At 41.8% G+C, this 18,573-nt stretch overlaps 1 protein-coding gene across 1 annotated transcript; it reads left to right on the top strand.

Annotated features, from left to right (window-relative positions):
* The first annotated feature begins 643 nt into the window (after nt 1-643).
* wdr6 (WD repeat domain 6) lies at nt 644-8,683 on the top strand. The gene is made up of 7 exons (XM_028026358.1): nt 644-755; nt 1,022-1,114; nt 2,035-2,178; nt 2,722-5,236; nt 6,295-6,372; nt 6,760-6,876; nt 7,727-8,683. The coding sequence occupies exons 2-7, from the start codon at nt 1,045-1,047 to the stop codon at nt 8,538-8,540; spliced, it is 3,738 nt and encodes a 1,245-aa protein (XP_027882159.1). The 5' UTR covers nt 644-755; nt 1,022-1,044; the 3' UTR covers nt 8,541-8,683.
* Nucleotides 8,684-18,573: the final 9,890 nt, after the last annotated feature.

Here is an 18,573-nt window from a genome sequence, read left to right on the forward strand (position 1 = left end):
ACTTAGGTAATATAATAGATTAATGCACAAATGATTGATCCATAAAACATAATACCTATTTCAACTATTCCATATGTGTCATTATTTTTAAAAAGATTAATAAAACCACATACATCAAACACCTTGATATTACACACAGTCAGTCACTCATAATTATTCTTATTCTAAAAAAAAAACAGTCTGTGGAAGAAGCCACAAATTTGGGTGATGACAAGAAAGCCAATCCAACCTTAGAGACTCAGCAATGATAAGACTTTGCTTGCTCTAATGGGAAATATATAAAATGTAATTAATATGTTCCTATTAATTATTGAGAAAACTGTAAATATTAATAACTACTACTAGAAATAGCAATTGCATCTATTTCATTAAAGTGTAAAAATTTAATTTTAAAAAGACATATCTCTTACTGTTTTGAGAGTTCAAGCCTCATTCTCAATCTGAGACCAATTTTTTTTTTTTTAAATCACAAGAGGTTTTAAACTCACTTTTTCAACTAACGTATTTTTTCTGAAAACACCTCAACGCAGCACAACTTTTCACCTTTTATCACGTGTGTTTTTTGGCCAATAAGCGCAGTTCAGTATTCCTGCAGCCAATCAGCCTTCAGAAATCGGATTCTGTCGTTTTATTGGTTAAATTAGACCGGAAGTAGTACAGAAACACATGTAGACAAAATTGCTGTTCTCAGAACTGAATAGCAATGTAAAATTACAAGTCAGACATGTTTCAGATGTATTTAAAGCTTTAAAGAGGTACGCATTGATTATCATTCCATACGAAAAGCGAGCATTTTATTCCTCTGTTTATTAAATATAAATGAAGTGCTCCTGCTGTTAGCATGTTTTGCTAACTGAAAGCTTTTTCGTGTTGGGTTGTTTTCATTGCTAAGATGAGCCAAACACACTGTCCATTTTCAGCGTCCACCAAACCCACTTTATCGTCAAAAATACAAATTCTAAGTAGTAGCGTTGTGCCTTTCAGGAAGCATACAGAATGTTTCTTTTTTTTTGTCTAATAGAAACTAAACAGTAACTTGTAAAGATGGAGACTGCTGCCCTGGTGGCTCCTATCACAGGTTTGGAGCTGTTTCAGGATCGGTTTCTGCTGACAGGTAAGTCTCATTCTGCCACGTTAGAACCACACACTTCAATTAATGATACATGGTTTTGGGTATGATTAAATAAAAGAATAAGACAAAAATATAAACACTGCTCATCACTCTGAACACACTGTCCTCACGGTCAAGAGTGGTAGTAGCCGCATGCTGTGGTGATGCTTTTCTTCAGCGGGGATAGGGATGTTGGTCAGAGTTGATAAGCTAAATACAGGCCAGTCCGGCAAGGAACCCAGTTTAAAAGCTGCAAAAGACTTGACATTGGATCGAATGTTCACCTTCTAATGGGACAAAACTAAACATCCAGTCATATCTACAAAGGAATGGCCCAGTCAAAGTCCAGACCAAAATGAGAACAAGTGGCAAGACTTGAAATTGCTCTTCACACCTGCATGCTTTCTGTCCAAACTGGCTTAACTTGAGTTTTTAAAGAATAATTGTCAAAATATTCTGTTTCTGTGTGTGCACAGCTGGTAGAGACAAACCCCAAAAGACCTGCAGCTATATCTGTTGCAAAAAGGTGGTTTGAGTATTGACTCCTCAGGGTTGAATATAGAAGAACTCTTAATTTCTTTTTAGAGTTTTACTTATAATTTTGGAAACCATATATCATCAGTTGGCAGCGTTCCTCTTTCACTACAACATAAAGTGGCTCAGGTAATTAACCAAGAAACTTGAGAAGCTGATGAGCAAAGAGATTAGAGGAAAACTTAATATAATGACTTGATGCTGAAATCTTAATAATGTCAGTATTGATTTTGATGACTAGCATTTCAACTGCTATTTTTTGCAAAAGGTAAATGATTTGCAAAAACTCAAGGTAATAAAAATAACACACACATATATGTATGTATTAATTTTTTTTAATGGACTCCTGCACACTCCTACGCCTATTTTCCCATTGCTCTTCATGGCAGGTGAAGGACCAGTCTTGTCCGTGTACAGTCTCCTGCCCCGCCCAAATGTTGGTGCCTCGCTGAGTGTCCTGCAACATTACAGAATCCATGGGATCAGAGTGAGGAGCCGGGACACGGTGCCAACACAGAGCTCCACCGCCTCAGGTGCTATGCATTAATTTTCACACAGCAGGCAATTGGTTTGCCACTAACAAATTTTCTCTGAATCTAATGAGGAATGTTGCACTTGAATGTAATAAGTGTAAAAGTTGCACTTACAACATTTACACATTTTTGTGGCTTAAAATGTTGTTTTGAGACTAAAACAAATCAGTCTTTTTGCCCTTGTTGAAAAAAAATGGTGAAAGTGATACTATCTTTATTAGAGATGCAGTAATTTTGCCAGTTCTGACACATACTTATTGTTTTTTGTTTAATTTTTTGCCTCTAAGGAATAAAAAAACAAAGATATAAGTGTGTCAGACTATCCCTCTTTAGCCACTGAAGCATCTGTCCTGTCTGATTTTTTTATAAATTTAAAAAAGTTTTACTTGCCGATTAAGGAAATTCTGGCTGATGTTGGTGCATCTCTAATCTTTATCTGTGGGAGGGGTTATTTGTAATATGTTTGTTCATTGCTTGTAAAAAGAGTTAACTCCCTTCCAGCTCACAGCTGTCTTGATCTATTTGTCTATTTCTGATCTCTAGAGAAGAACTCTGCCTCTACAAGCAACTTCTACGACCTCGCCATATTTGGAGGAAAGGCAGTGAGGCTCGTCAGGCTTCATTTAGAGTGCAAGGATGTGGAGACTCTTCGCTTGGAGGCCCCGGGGCCCCTGTTGGACCTCAGGGACTGGGCCCTGGATGTCCGCTGGCTCTCCTCAGACAAGCAGTCCCTGCTCTGTGTCGCTGTTGCTCATAACGGTGCTCTTCTCCTGGACTCTACCACAGGGAGCGCCCTGGTTCAGTGCTCCTGCCTGGAGGGCTGTCTGCTGTACTCTGCCCTTCTTCTGGTGCATGACTCTTGGGTGGATACCGTCTTGGTTGGTGGGACTGTTTTCAACCAGATCATCATCTGGAAGCCTGGTCAGGATGATGAAATGATCAATTCTGGTCACAAGGCTCCAATTGAGTGCCGACTGTTGGGTCACAGCGGGGTCATCTTCAGCATCTCTTACCTCCAGGAGAACGGGTACCTCGCATCGGCGTCAGATGACCGCAGCATTCGGGTTTGGGGTGTCGGTGCCTTGGGCGGCCCTGGAGGGAAATGTGGAGAACCCAACCCGACGTGTTTAAGGGTCCTGTACGGCCACCAGGCCAGAGTGTTCTCGGTCCGTCTCTCAGGCAAGTACGCGTTCAGCGCAGGGGAGGACGGCGCATGTTTAGTCTGGGACTTGTTAGGAGGGGGGAAGGTGATTCGCACACTGAAGGGACACCGCGCGGGGGGGGTGCGTTCCCTAGCGGTCAGTGGGGGAACAGAAGATGGTGAGAGATGGGTGACCACAGGAGGAGCAGATGGAGGGGTTAGGCTGTGGAAAGTAGGAGATAGTGAGGAGAAAGAGAGCCTAGAAGAGAAACTAACAGACCTGAAGTTTCCAGATGCTGCTCTTCCGAAAGTGGTTTGTCTAGTGGGAGGAGAAGAGGAAAAGACTTACTGGAGTCAGTTTTTGGTTTGTACTGACAGAGGGACAGTTTGCCAGTACAGCAGTGGGAGCTGGGAGACGATATGGGAAGGCCCAGCTGAGTTTTCATCATATTGTGTGATGGAGACAGTGACTGTGTTAGTGAGAAATACAGCTATCTTGGTTACATTGTGTGCTGTTGGGAACATCAGCGGCTCCATCCAGGTGTTTCCCACTTCCCATCCTCTGTCTGGTGTTCGTCTTACAGGCAGACCAGGCAAGATCCATAGTATCGTTTGGAAAAAGGAAACGGATAATTTGTATTTACTCGCATCAGGTGCCGAAGGATTTGTCTGTCGCTGGTGTGTGGAGGTAAATATGACTGTAAACTGCTCATTAGTCATAAGTGTGGAACCTCTTCCACCTTTTCTCCTCCCTCTCTGCTCCAAGCGCTGGCTCACAGCCGCCGTTCGCCTCCGGCTTCACTCCAACAAGGTGCTGTGGGTGTGTGGAGACAGGAGAGGGTCACTGCTGTTGTATCAGGAAGAAGAAAACGTTGAGCTGAACCAAACCGATCATGAGAAACTCGGTGAAGGCTCACAGAGGAAAGAAGAAGAAGGGCATGACTCTACACATCAGCCTCTGAGCTGTCTGTTCGGCGTGCACGGGAAACACGGCGTGACCTCGGTGTGCGAATACCAGGGGTTGCTTTACAGCACCGGGAAGGATGGCTGTGTGAGGATCTTCAGGACTCAGCATGAAGACGGCGAGTTTCGGCTGGAGGGGCTCAGAGTCCAACGGGCCTGCCGCGGCATGGAGTGGCTGGAGAGAGTCTTCATTCTTGAGTCTGAAATCAAGAAAGGAGAGGAACTGGAAAATGCGATCGGAGAGGAGCAAAGGGAGGCCAGATTCGTCATTGCCGGCTTCCACGCTGTCCACTTTGTGGTGTGGGATCCTGTGAGACAGGAGAGGCTGATGGCAGTGGCCTGTGGTGGCGGGCATCGCTCCTGGAGTCTCTGGCCTTCGCACACAGGGGTTTGGCCCGGACGGGGAGCTTTGGTCTTCATCAAGCAGGGGGCCGTCCTGACTTCCCAGCCCCCAGGGGAGATGCTTGGCTGTGCTGGGGACGCAGGGAGAACTGGAGGATGGAGCTTGAGAGAGGGCATACATGGCAGGGGGATCTGGTGTGTGTGCAGGCTGGGAAGGATAGAAGAGACTGGAATTGACTCCCACGCACGTACAGGAAGCAGTAAATCATATTGGGAGGTAGTGGTGACAGGAGGGGAGGACACTAGCTTAGCGGTTCTGGCTATAAACTCAGTTTCTGGGATCATCAAGGTTCTCTCGGTTCTTACCGACCACATATCAGGCGTGCGAACAGCGACGGCGATAACTCGGCCACAGGGAGACACTCTCTCCTCCCTGGTACTGTCCGCCGGAGGCCGGGCTCAGATTCAGTGTAATCGGCTGCTGGTCGCCTGGGACAGGCAGAGACTGGCTCCTTATTGTCAGGTGATCCAGGTAGCGAGCCACCGATTGGACGCGCAGTGGGAGAAGAAGCGGAATCGACACAAAACTGTGAAAATGGACCCAGAGTCGAGGTAAGTTCGGATAGGATAATTTAGATTGAGTTGGTTCTCAATAATCCATTTATTTATTTTTTTAATGTGCTGGTAGCAGAGCCATGTTACTATTCTAGCCAGGTGCAGTTTCATTTTATGCAGTTATGGAGCTGATCAGTGGTGCACTTGGTAGCACTGTTGCCTTGGGTTCGATTCCCGGCCCGGGGTCTTTCTGCATGGAGTTTGCATGTTCTCCCTGTGCATGCGTGGGTTCTCTCCGGGTACTCTGGCTTCCTCCCACAGTCCAAAAGCATGACTGTCAGGTTAATTGGTCTTTCTAAATTCTCCCTGAGTGTGTGTGTGCATGGTTGTTTGTCCTGTCTGTCTCTGTGTTGCCCTGCCATGGCCTGTCCAGGGTGAACCCCGCCTCTCACCAGGAACATTAGCTGGAGATAAACACCAGCACCCGTCCTGACCCCACTAGGGACAAGGGTGTTAGAAAATGGATGGATTGAGTTGTGGCCACCAGATGGCGCCAGTTAAAATGGACTAAAGGGACGTTTTTCAGTTCCTTTTTCTCAATTAACTTATTAACAAGAATTTGAACAGAATAATAAAAATGAGCAAAATCTTGACATGTCTGCATCATGACTCATAATTAAACAATGCAATTATTCCTTTATCTCAGAATGCAAAATGGATAGATTTTTTGTACAGTCTTGATTTAATTACTGTTCTAAGCAAAAAAATAGTGTTTTTTTAATCCCCATTAATGATTAATCAATTAATGAATTAGTTAATTGTCATTTCAATAATTGATTCGTCACAATTAATCTGATTAACCATTTCAGCTCCACTTTCATCTTAGCACGTTAAGAACAGCCCTCTGATTGGTCAGACAGTTAACTGATCATTTATCTAATCTGACTTCATTACTTTACTCACTCTGGAGGGACAACAAGGCGCTTCCAGAACAGAAAGATTTTCTCAGAAGATGTGGGGCTGAAATGTGTTCAAGCAAATGAAAATGAATGGATTTGTTCTTTGGATTTGTTGTTCTGGATAAAGTTTGTCCTCTTGGGTTTGGCCTTCTCCAGGTACATGTCCATAGAGGTTCTGCAGGAAGAGACGGGCAGCGTCCTCGTGGCTCTGTCCTGCAGTGACGGGGCGCTCAGGTTAGTCTGGTTGTTGAAGACTTTTTAAGTGCTGTAATGTTTCTGAACGTGTTGATGACTGTCAGACGGGTCGGTATGGTGTCTTTACTTAATCAAGAGAGTAAATAGTGCCTTGCAGTGTTTGGACTTGTAGATATGTAGTTTGAATAATTTTGCCAGGAAAACATGAGGAACAAACATTTTTTATGTGATCATTTGAGCCTGGAAAAGTTTTGAATGTTGTAATTTTTTGGAAGTGGGAACCTGCAGGTTCTTCTGCTTTTGCAGAACAATCACACACAATTGGGATCAGTGAATTAGAATAAAACCAACCAACTATCTGTATAAGCTTTGGCTGTTCTCGTGTTTTACGCAGTTTTTGCTATTATTTTGTTGCTATTTCTCCAGATTGTTTTCTGTCAATGAAGGTGAAAATCAGATCGACCTGCTGTGGGAGACGTTTTACCACCAGCGCTGTGTTCTCTGTGTCGCCACTTGCAGCCTGCAGGACGACAAAGGCAACAGGTGATCAAGTCTTTGCTTCATGGATAGTTACATTTGTAAGATGCTTGCATAGATTCAGCACTGCCATGCATATCGTATTTGTAATGATTTACTTCAACAGTTGCTTTCTTCAGTCTGGAATGATGACAAAACAACTTCAATGAATTTTTGAAACAAGAACTGGGTCCAGAAGTTTGTGAATTGTCATGATTCCACGGGATCTAAAGAAATACAGACATATATTATATTACATATAGATAGAAACATTTCCACAAACTGCCTGGGTAAATATACTTTAGCAAATGACGGCTTAATCGCTGATCATCTATAAGCACCTAACTTATAGGTGATCAGCAGTAGAATTGATAGTTGATTCAAATCAGTTGGTTTCTGATAAAAAGATAATAAACTGAAATACACTGGAGTACCAGTGCCACTGTCATCAATGAAACCCTGTTAACATGGACCTATTTACCAAATAATGCAAAGTTGGCACTTTTTATGGACTTTAGATGCAGCTTTTAAAGCAACTTTCTATTAAAACTGTCATTATTTACCGAATGACACTTCATGAGCATAAGCATTCATAAAGACTTCTTCATGTTCATAACAGGTGTTATGTCATATTTATGACAGTGTCTTATCAGTCTTATGCACACCCCATCAAAAAATGTTACTGAAATTTCTTTGATCTAAATCTCCGCCGGGCCCGTTCTATTTGAAGTTTGCATGTTCTCTCTCTTCATGCATGAGTTTTCCAACAGTAATCCCCCCGAAAGTGTAAATGTATAAATGTCATGTATAATTTTTCAAAAAAGCCTGTTTTAGACGTTTTTTAGCCGTGATGCAGGAATGTGTTTCCCTCCCACAGGTCCAGGCTCCTGCTCAGCGCAGCCACAGACGGAAACATCGCAGTGTGGCGTTTGACTGAAAGTCTGTCCATACCGGCCCAGAATTCAATCCCCTGCCTCGTCATCCCCGCCCACCAGAGCGGCATCAACTCATTGGCTGTTTGGGTGGAGATACTGGGACAACAAGAGGACGGTTGCCTGGTAACAGTTGCGAGCGGAGGAGATGACGGGCAGCTGACGGTGTCCACAGTGAGGGCGCAGCACCCAGAAGACGGGGAGCCTCTGGGGAGCCGGGGGTTTTCTCAGATAAGTGATGATCATGCCGCGCAGGATAATCCTTCCAACCAGTTTCAGCTTCGTTTTCACTCCCAGTTCAGCATCCCGCTGGCTCACGCTGCCTCCCTCACCGCCCTGAAGCTCCTGAGCCCCGGCCTCCTGGTTTCCACCTCCTCTGATCAGAGGGTTTGTCTGTGGAGAGTCAGCGGTACCGACATCAGCCACAACGGGGCGCTGTGCTCCCATGTTGCAGATGCCACGGGGCTCGCCGTGTGGGAGGAGGAGGAAGAAGTGGATGAAATGATGGGGTCTGAGACTGAGCGGGTGAATGCAGTTTTGAAGGGAATAGTTGACCCAGTTTGTAAGACCGGCGAAGAGGAAAAGACAACCGATGATCCGAGGAATCCGGCGGAGGATGGAGACACCAGCACAGCTTCTTGTGAGGAGAGGAAGAAGACGGTGAAGGTGGGATGGAGCCTGGTCTGCGGCCAGGGCCTCCAGCTTCTGCGACTCAGGAACGCTGGGATGGATGCAGAGACGTGGAAAGAGAAACAGTAACTTTGGAATTAGAAGCCAAAAATGCAGTCAGAGGATCAAAGCAGTCCATAATTTATTTTTAAAAGACTTTTGTTGATATATTTATGTTGACTGGTGTTTCATAAATCAAACCATTTTTAATTAAAGGTCACCAATTTTCCAGATTTCTTGTGCGTTAGTTTTTTTGACACAAAAGCAATGTGTTGTTTGTAGATGAATGGAGGTGATGGGAATCTGTTTTAGAAACAGTTTTAACAGAATTAACGCAAATACATTACCAAGTATGTACAGCTCAGCTAAAAATGATTCGACCCCAACTACCAATTAGATTTATTGACAAATTAAAGAAACTAGTAGATGAATTAAATTAATCAGCACAACTAATATTATAAGGTTTTATCAAATGAAAGACAATTTGTTCCTAAAATTATTAAATTCCTCCATGACAAGCATGTCCAGAAGTTAGTAGCACTCTTTTGTTGTCTTGCTTTGCTGCAAAAATTATAACCAGACATCAGCTTCTGGCAGGAATATCTTGAAGAATTTTAACACTTTTCAAGTGGAAAGTTCACAAATGTTCACAAATGTTTGAAATGAAGCATTAAGCATTCGATTAATATGAGGCTCACCTGTAAATAATATAGCTTATGTTAAATGCTTATGCTAAATGTTGGTTCTAATCAGACCCTTCAATGGATTTTGAGACTAGTTGTCTTTGAAAGTTGGATTCAGATTTGAATTTGAATATCATCCTAGTAATTTTAGTTTTACATAACTGGTTTTATTGCAAAAGCCTGAACGGTTTGGATTTTTGCCAGCAAGTCTAATTTGTAAAATGTGGTTTGTGCTCCAAGTGATCCTTTGCTTTCAGTAATAAGCACAACAAACATTCCTCATCAAGAGCTGCTTCAAAATTTTCTGGCTGTTTTTAAACTCCTATTAAAATTTATCTTGGCCCATCTGTGGTATGTTCCAGGGAATGATGCCAGATTGTTCATTTATGGCTGTTCTGGTACTGTGTTTAGTCCTAATTAAAACAAATCCAGAACTGCTTATAGTGAGTATCCAAAGTGTTTAGAATGATGAAGCATAACATGCATTCTGTGTATAGCTAATCTACTCTATTTAAATGTTAGAAAACATGCAGTTCCCTTGAAATTGCACACAGAAATGCATCATCCATCCATTCCTGATATTAAATACCAAAACCAACCAGTGACATGTCCAGCTCAAGGCCACAACTAATGGCCTTGAGCTGGAGAGAGTCCTGCATAATTTCTGCAAACACAAAAAATAATGTTTATTTCTTAGTCTCTAGAGTAAACTCTTGTGTTTTTGTGTTAGGAGAGAACACAAAAATCTCCTAACTAGGAGATCAACTGTGTTTGTGTTAGTGCAAACCATTGTCTTCTTATTGAATTTGTGTTATTAAAATCAGACGTTTGCATATATCTTGTATCTGTGCATCTCAGAATGTAAATGTAGCTGCGTCACATGAGGTGTGAGACAGCTTGAACCTTGTTCGTGTGCGTCATGCTAAACGTCGAAGCCTGTTGATAAGAGGCTGAACACAGGCATATGGTAACTTAAAGTCATCTGCTAGGAATTTCAAACCGTCACCTCTGTGTGAGCGCAGTTTTACAGTGGATATTTTGTGGTGTCATAACTGGTTTTGCAGGCCCATAGTAGAGCCTGCAAAACATAGAGAGGACATACAGAAAGTCCCCCTCTGTTAACTAGGTAACTAGATTAGTAACTAGATTACTAAGTCCAAATTGCCACTAACACATTTTCCTCACAAAGAAACAGTGATGTCATCATGCTCTACATATGTCTTCAGGGAAACTGATCAGAGATGATCAGAAAATGAAAGGGGATCAATACAGGAAGAAAACCTGCAAAAGACGAGATTTGTGTCAGAAGCAAGCAAGGTGTTTAGGATTTAAAATTGGAGGAGGCGTGGCATAGGTTTCCCCTTAAAAACTAGCTCAGTTCAATCCCCCTCTTTTTTTAACCTCAACAGCAACAGGCACAGCATAAACTAGTTTATGAATTATTAATAAAGCTCCGCTCAAATGTTTCCCTGCTTGCTCTTTTGGAAAGCAAAGCAGTTCTAGGGTTGTTGACAGAAGCTGACCTCGAGGTCATCATGTGAAAAACAGCATTGCTAACTTCCAAATTTTCCACAAAAGTTAGTAACACTCATCAATATACTAATTTGTCATGTATTTGTTTTGCACCACTGAATTTTCAAAAGAAAAAATCATAAGTGTTATAACAGTTACGACACTGCAACAGCGATTTCTGTGAAGATTCACAAGGATGAAAGTCCTAAACAGCCATCGCTTCAAAGGAATGAATTAGATCATTCTAATTGTAGATTGACAATATATCAGTATTTTTACTTTTCTTCCATCTGTTACATGTGTAGTGTTGGCTGGTGGTGACAAAACCTGCCTCAAGAGCAGATTTATATAGTTTTTGTTGTTTTCATTTCTGTAAGTGTTGTTAAACCTAAATATTCAAAACGTAGACAATCATTCTATGGTTAGGCTATTATAGAGAGTCAGGAGGATTGTGTCGACACATGCCTCTTTTACACTGGAACAACAATGCTAGTCAGAACTGGAGCAGAAACGATACCAATCTGAATGCTGTGTTTCAAGCTACAGTTCTTGTCACAGTGTGTTGAATTATCAACAGACTGGGCCTGGGACAGAATGCTTTTAAATCTTTTTTAAAGGTGTCGGTTTGTTACGTCTCCAAACCTCTGCCCTCAGACAACATTTCTTCTGACTTCCTCTTCCTCACTTGGAACATTATGTACATTTTCACTTTGTGAACTAAAACTGAAACTAGATAAATTGCTTCACTTCTTTTCTATTGGTTTGTCATCCATTGATGTCCAGATGTTTCCAAACATAACATGATCCACTTCATCTTTTGGTTGTTTTTACAACTGTTTTGTGATTGGTCTTTTTCTTTTTCTTTTGCCTTTCAACCTTCCTTTTTTTTTTTTTTTTTTTTACCTCTCACTCAATTTTAGACATTGAAACGAAAGAACTACAGTGAGCTATAAACCAGAACACAACTGAAAAGGAAAAGTTACAAAAGTGACAGTACAGTACATGCCCTTTAATTTATTTGGCTGCTCTTGATAAGACAAGTTTTAACCACTGGAGCTCCGTTACGTGCCAATTTCCATGCCACTTTATCTGCATGCATGGTGGGCTTTATTGAGGTTAGAGCAGACAGGCTGCAGGTATTCATGAATATATGAATATTTTATTCTGATCTCAAATTACTTTTTGTCTCGTGCCCATCTCACTAACCTGCACTCAGAGTGAAAGAGGAGAAAGAACGCGAGGGGAAGCTTGAGTGACGGAGAAAATGGGGCCAAGTGGTTCTAGAGGAGGAGGGACATGCAGAGAAAGTTGATGAAAGCTCCTTGGATCCGGTTTCCTTTAGTGCCCTTTGTTCTCTGCTCTATCATACATAAAGTAAAGAAAGGATGGGAGAAGAGTGAGGAGGTGGGGTGCTGAAAATATAAACGTGATGTTAAGAAGAGAGAGGTTGATGTGGAGAAGTTTCCTGCTGCACTGAAAGTCCCAGTTGTTTTTCTGGAAACCGCATCAAGATAGAGGGAATAGAAAAAAAAAAATCAACACGACATTTTGGGACTAGATGCAGAGGAAGATGCTTGCCCAGGCCTGGATTTGTGTTTGTTTTTCGTTTTGTGGCTTAGGAGAAGGCTGTGTTGTGTAGTCCTTTTTCAGCCTTCCAACATGTGTGGAGAAAAGAAATAACTTATGGAATAGAGCCTGAGAAATCATCACCATCTGTAGTGATGAAGTGCCAGTAGGGGAACTGTTCCCGTGAAGGATGTTTTGCATCACCCATGAGAGCGAGGCATAAGAGCGCAGCTGTCAAAAGTGGAGAACGAGCGACATTTTGCATCATTCAAAGAGGTACACACACACACACACACACACACACACACACACACAAACACCCCCCACACTCAGAGGCTCCTGTCACTGTCTCTGGCTGTGTCTTCTATTTAACCTTAGTCCCAAAGTCCGTCTCAGAAATGTCAACTTTCTACAAAAGTAGATTTGTTTTCGCTATCAGGATGGTTTCAGACACAGTAATGGCCGTTCCTCATCTCCCAGCTTTCCATTTCCCCCCAGAAAAACATTGGAAGCCCAGCTTGAGAGCAAAACTGCAAAGACTTTAAAGAGCATCCCGTGCACATCAACCGCAAGCTTAAATGTCAAGAGGCTCATGCAGACCACTGCAAACAGATTAAATTGTTTTATGAGAGAATATTCATGACATAAAGCTGCAACTTGATGGCTGTCAATGTCATTAACAACAGCGCTGTGGAAAACAACATGAGCCCTTACTGATTTTTCTCTTCTTTTTTTTAACTTCATTTTGAGAAATTATTAAACAAATTGTAATATCAGATAAAGGTTTTAAAAAATGCAGATATGAAAAATATATCATTCATTATTAGAAAAAAAAGCTAACCAAACTGAAATATTTTTACCCACAAAATTAAATCCTGGAGGGAATCTGTTTAACTTATTTTATTTTATTGTTTTTCATTTCCATTTAAAGAGCCATTATCCACAGCTTAAGAGAAACAAACAGTGATGTACCTCCTCAAAAGCCACAATAACTGTATATTTCAACTAAGAACACGGCATGACAAATTAATACAATTTTTACTTTACAACCTTGATGTTTTGTATTTTAGTGCCTGTGAACTATTTCTGTCTGTTATGTCAGTAATGATGGAGCGTAAATTGATGACATGTTTTCAGAAAACCTCTAATGGCTTTGGAAAGTGATATTGAATTTGGCTTTCTGGCTTCCAGATTTATGATGCCTTGCAAACGAATGCCTCTCATTGGTTCATCTGGGAGCAGAACAGGTAACGCTTTTTATGTTGAGATTTCAACACAGAGCAGGATCTTCAGCTCAAGAATTGTCCGTGAATCTAACAGTCTAATATGAGGCTCACAACAACAGTCTCATAAAAATGACTACAGTACGTCTACTCTTTCTTTTAAGGAAAAGTTTCATTTCAGACCTAATTAGGGGTTTAGATCATAACTCATCATATATTCAGCACCAACATCTGTTATTTACAAATTACTGCATGATGTTGATTATACAGTAATTTCTTGAAAGTGGTGAGATGGGTTTTAAATGTAACATTCTTGCGATTCCTGCTGAAACTCTGGCAGAAATGAAATGCAGAGAAAAAACTCACAATAACTCACCACGGCACATATTGCATGTAACTTCTTCAAGGATATATCTTAAAAGCATTTCTTTCTTTTCTGTGTTTCTGTGCATACGTATACAGGTCCACCTCCCTTTAATTCCACTGCTCTCCAACAACCACACCTCACGAATCGCAAGAAGGCTAACAGGCAGCCCCAGACTTCGTCCTCCTCTCAGCCTCACCCAGGACCTTCTTCCATCCTCCTCTCAGACAATGTAACACCTTGGGGTGGCCTTGCTCACTCCGAGTCCTCCTTTACCATAACCCCCCCAGCAATTCCACCAACAAGACCCCCATCCCTCCCACCTGGTCCTCAGCCGACGGTTACCAATCCTCATGAGGAGGAAGAGGAGAACGATGAATGTTCATGTTCAGGTTTCAGCTCCGAAATCTCCTCTCCATGCCTGTTGATCCCTCGGAACAACACAGGTGTGTTATCAGACTGTTACTAAAGAATGTCTGATTTCCTTTCTTTTCATTGATGCAAAGGATAAGAAAAATATGCCTTTAAGCTTTAAAGTGTCTGCGTCACATTCCCAAAAGTATTTTGTGACGCAGCCGACTCATTAAATTCAGACAATTCAAAACGTTCCAACTTGTATCCACCACCTGGGAATGTAGACTTCCTCTACAAACATTTGTTAAACGAGGAAGCTCAGCGAAGTGCAGAGGTTGACAGGAAACCTCAAATACAATAAGAACATTTGTGAGATGTATTCCCTGCTAAACTCATCTTCAAAGATATTTTATTTACATTCTTGGTATCTTGCTAAACTACTTGGGATACTGTGCGTATTCTATGAGTTGCGCGGACAGTTGAGATTTCATGGATAAGTTTACTAATTGCATACATTTCTTGTGACAAATTCCTTCATTTGCCACAGTCCAAGTGGATGGTGGCAAGTTTGATAAGTGAGTTGGGCACCTAGCCCCATTTATTCTCCACTAGCGCAGCCACTGCAGTGTGGCACAAAGTGGCAGTCTGACTGATGCATGTCCTTGCGACTGGTTGCACCGATTCTCAAACTTTTCAGCTTGATGTCACATACAAAACAGTCTGATGTAAACACAGTTTCCCACCAAGCAGTTTACTCTGTCACCAAGTATTTGCATGCAGTTGTAAAAACATATCTTTCTGCTTTGAGTCCATTTCCTCTGACCTCTGGAGAGGGAAATACATCAGAGGATGTGAGGTCCTTAAGAATCCAGTAGAAACAAATTATAGAGTCCAGTTTTCGCATTGGCTGTCTGGACAATGTGGCTCACATGCATCTCAGATCTCTTGAATATTGATGTGGCTTTCAGATTAGCTCAAGAACACTTCTAAGAGAGCTTCATATATTGTCCAATGGACAGGGTCTGGGTTGGGTGGTTGCCTGGAGAGCCACATTTTCTGTTACCACTCTGCAGAGTGTAGAGGTTCTGTTTTTTTAAAAGGTGGGGCTGGTTGAAGTCGATGACTTTGCTCCAAGGAAAGGAGCTCTTGATTCTTCCTCTAACCGAGACATTTTGCTGGATAACATTTTCTTGATTCTGTGGAAACACCTTGGGAATGCTTCCTACTCATTCCAACATGACTGCACACCAGTTTGAAATGCAAGGTCGTTAAGGACATAATGAGTGCATTAACTATGGAGGAAATACCCAAACCCTTGACATCAGCCTGTTGGAGCACCTTAGGGAGGAGTTAAAGACAAAACTGTGAGCCATGTAAGAATATTGATCAAATATTTCCACAAAGAGTCCCCAAAGGTACTAATTTCCCTTTGGAATCAATAAAGTATGTTTGGACTAAGCTGAATTAAAACTTTGTGAACAGCTTTCTGGTGAATCATTTGTAGCTTCACCAGAAAGCATGAAAAGTCTTAATACTTTGGTCAATATGACATGTCTTGCACATGTTAACAGAAGGATGTGATCAATGTAACTTAAACAGTTTTTTTTTAAGTTGTCTGGTATTTTGTGTGTAGGTGGAGTGGGCAGAAGGCTGCAGGCGAGAAGCAGGGTCATACCTCAGTGTCAGGTTCCTCGCCTTCCACGCCTGCCACCGCTGAATCCAATCACCGAGCTCAGCTTCTCTCGAAGCTTCACGTTTTCCTTCTTCGAGCTGCCGCTGCATCATTCCCCTCACTGTCGGGCAGAACGTGCCAGAAACCTCTTTCAGCTGCTGAAGCAGATACACTACTGAGGACTCTTGCATTAAAGGATTGTGAAACAAATCGAAATGTCTGAATTGTCAAATTAATGGCGGTGACGTGATGTCTTAAGAAACCAATGAATACTCTGAACTTGTAACTCTTAACTCCCATCATATGGGCACATTGTGTTGCGTCTCGCATGCTTTACTCGGTTTTGGTGTCAGTAAAATACCCATTAACAAACCTATTGAGTGGATGAAACAGTTTCAAACTGCTGCTGTTCGTGAATCCCTACGATTGAATACCTTAAAATAGACTCAAAATGTCATATTTATTTCTCATTTAGTCCCTCACTCTCTTTTTGTCTGCTTCTGCAACTCTCGCACAAACATCCCTGAAAGTTGAGTTGGGATAATGCAGCCATTCATTGGCTCTGAAAGACTGCTGAAGGGGAAAGAAAGGAGTGATAAAATGGCATCAGTGTGCAGAGTTCAAGGCTGTCTTCCTCATTCCCTGATTCACGTGTAACAGCTTGTGTAGTTCAGTGTGTGAACTACGCAACAGAACTATGCACTACCACAGGCACATGTGTGAACCCACTGTACTGATTCGGTTTCTCTATGTTAGACATTTCTCTATATTGCTCACATGCTCCTTTGATTTCGCTTCAGTTCTTTCAAAGTTACTTTTTGTGTTGTGAAGCGGTACGTCAAAGAAATCCTCACAATTAGCAAAGCAAAGAAAATGTTTGCATTTAAAATGACCAGGGATTTCAAATAGAAATCTGAAGTTCTTATAGTAAACAGCAGAATCTGGCAGTAATTTGGGATGATGCACAGGTGCATGTCCCAGGTCAGGAGTTGAAACATAAGTCTTTGTCATTTTTGCAGAAGGTGAAGGAACTCTAAAAGCAGGTTCTTCCTGGTCAGACTAACCTTTTCTTTTGAACTAGACCATTTCAGACATTCCAAGCTCTGCTGGCTTGGAGTCTGTTTTTATCCTGTCATTGCTGCCTGATGTTTGTTGAGGTGAAACAGTGGTGACAATCTGACAACAGAAGTCAATGTTCATCATCATCCAGCTGCCTGTAGATGAAGTTACTGCAATAAGTAGGAGCAATTTTCAAGGACTGCCACAAATTTTCACAAGGTCTGCACTTTGACTCATAACTAGTTACTTGAGTTATGAATATTTTTCCACCAAAACAACTATTGTAGTGTTGGAAATGTTCAGGTCATTGTCCTATCAGAAGGACCATGACCTCTTTGAATTCATGCATCTTTGAACAGACTTTGTTTAACGATTGCCCTGGATTTAGCTCCTTCCATGTTTACTGCAACTCTTATCAGATTCATGCTCCAGTTGAAAAAGCATCCTCAATGCTGCCACCACCATGCTTCTCATCAGCGGTGGTGTTTGCAGTTGAAACATGGCAAGATTGGTCAAAGCTTTAGGGGCGTGAATGCTTTTCCAAGGCATTGTGTTAGCTTGGACATTTGGGGAAGGTTGGAGGAGGAAATGTTTCAGCCAATCAGCTTAACTTGGGATGGTTCTTTACTCTGGGTTGTCTGTCACCTGCTGGGGAGTAAGATAGATTTACTTCTATCCTCATTTGATGCAAGGTACTGAATGAGTGCTTTGAAAAGAAGCTGCCTTTCACCATATCTTGGGAACTTTAACTAAAGACACACACTCTCAAAAACACTGAGGAGACTCGTGTCCATAAGACGCACCCAGATGGACAGATGCCACACTGTTAAACTGACGAGTGACTCATTATTATATAATAATCTGTTTTTATCTCCATAACCACCAATGAGCAGATACGATAGATATCTGCACCTGGCCGCCTATTAGTCATCATTATCTCCTCTGATGGGGCTGGTGATAATTAAATCTGCGTGGCCTTTGTTTTAGTCAGGGCCGAGAATTCAGTTAGTTTCAAGGCTTGTAACTTAAATAAGCAGAAAACAGAACATATTGTCTGTAGATCTGCTAAGTACCTGAGTGAATGGACAGATGAATAGAAGGATGTTGTTGGCACGCCGAGTGTGCGCAGACAGATTTATTGAATGTTTAGACAGCCTAGTTGGTATTCTGTTTCTTAGTCAGAAATAGTCACATTCATTGGTTTCGTCCTGGTGCCATCTTGTCAGTGCAGATGGACGGTCCAGGTGGTGGGATGCAAACCGAGTGGGTCAGTAGAACTGGGTTATTTTTTTTTCTTTGGCTTTGTCACTCCACAACAAGATTTTATCATTCTGGTCATATTTTATTGAATTTTGAATTGCTGTATTTTGAACACACGCACAAAGTACTGTAGATGTTTTTATTTATATTTACTGTGTTGCCCTGCGATGGACTGATGACCTGTCCAGGCTGTACCCCGCCTCTCGCTTGTTGACCGCTGGAGAGAGGCACCAGAACCCCTTAGGACTCCACTAGGGATAAACGTATAAGATAATGGATGGTTTAAACAATATATATTAATCAGCTTGTTAAACTAGCTCCTTTCTCTTTATTTGTTAAATACCATGGAGTAGACATCATATTAGCCCTGTTTACATTTTTTCTGTTTGTGACATTAAGTCTGACTTTCTCCACTCAAAGTCCAGTTCCT

The sequence above is a fragment of the Xiphophorus couchianus genome, chromosome 1, assembly GCF_001444195.1.
Source record: "Xiphophorus couchianus chromosome 1, X_couchianus-1.0, whole genome shotgun sequence".
NCBI classification, from domain to species: Eukaryota; Metazoa; Chordata; class Actinopteri; order Cyprinodontiformes; family Poeciliidae; genus Xiphophorus; species Xiphophorus couchianus.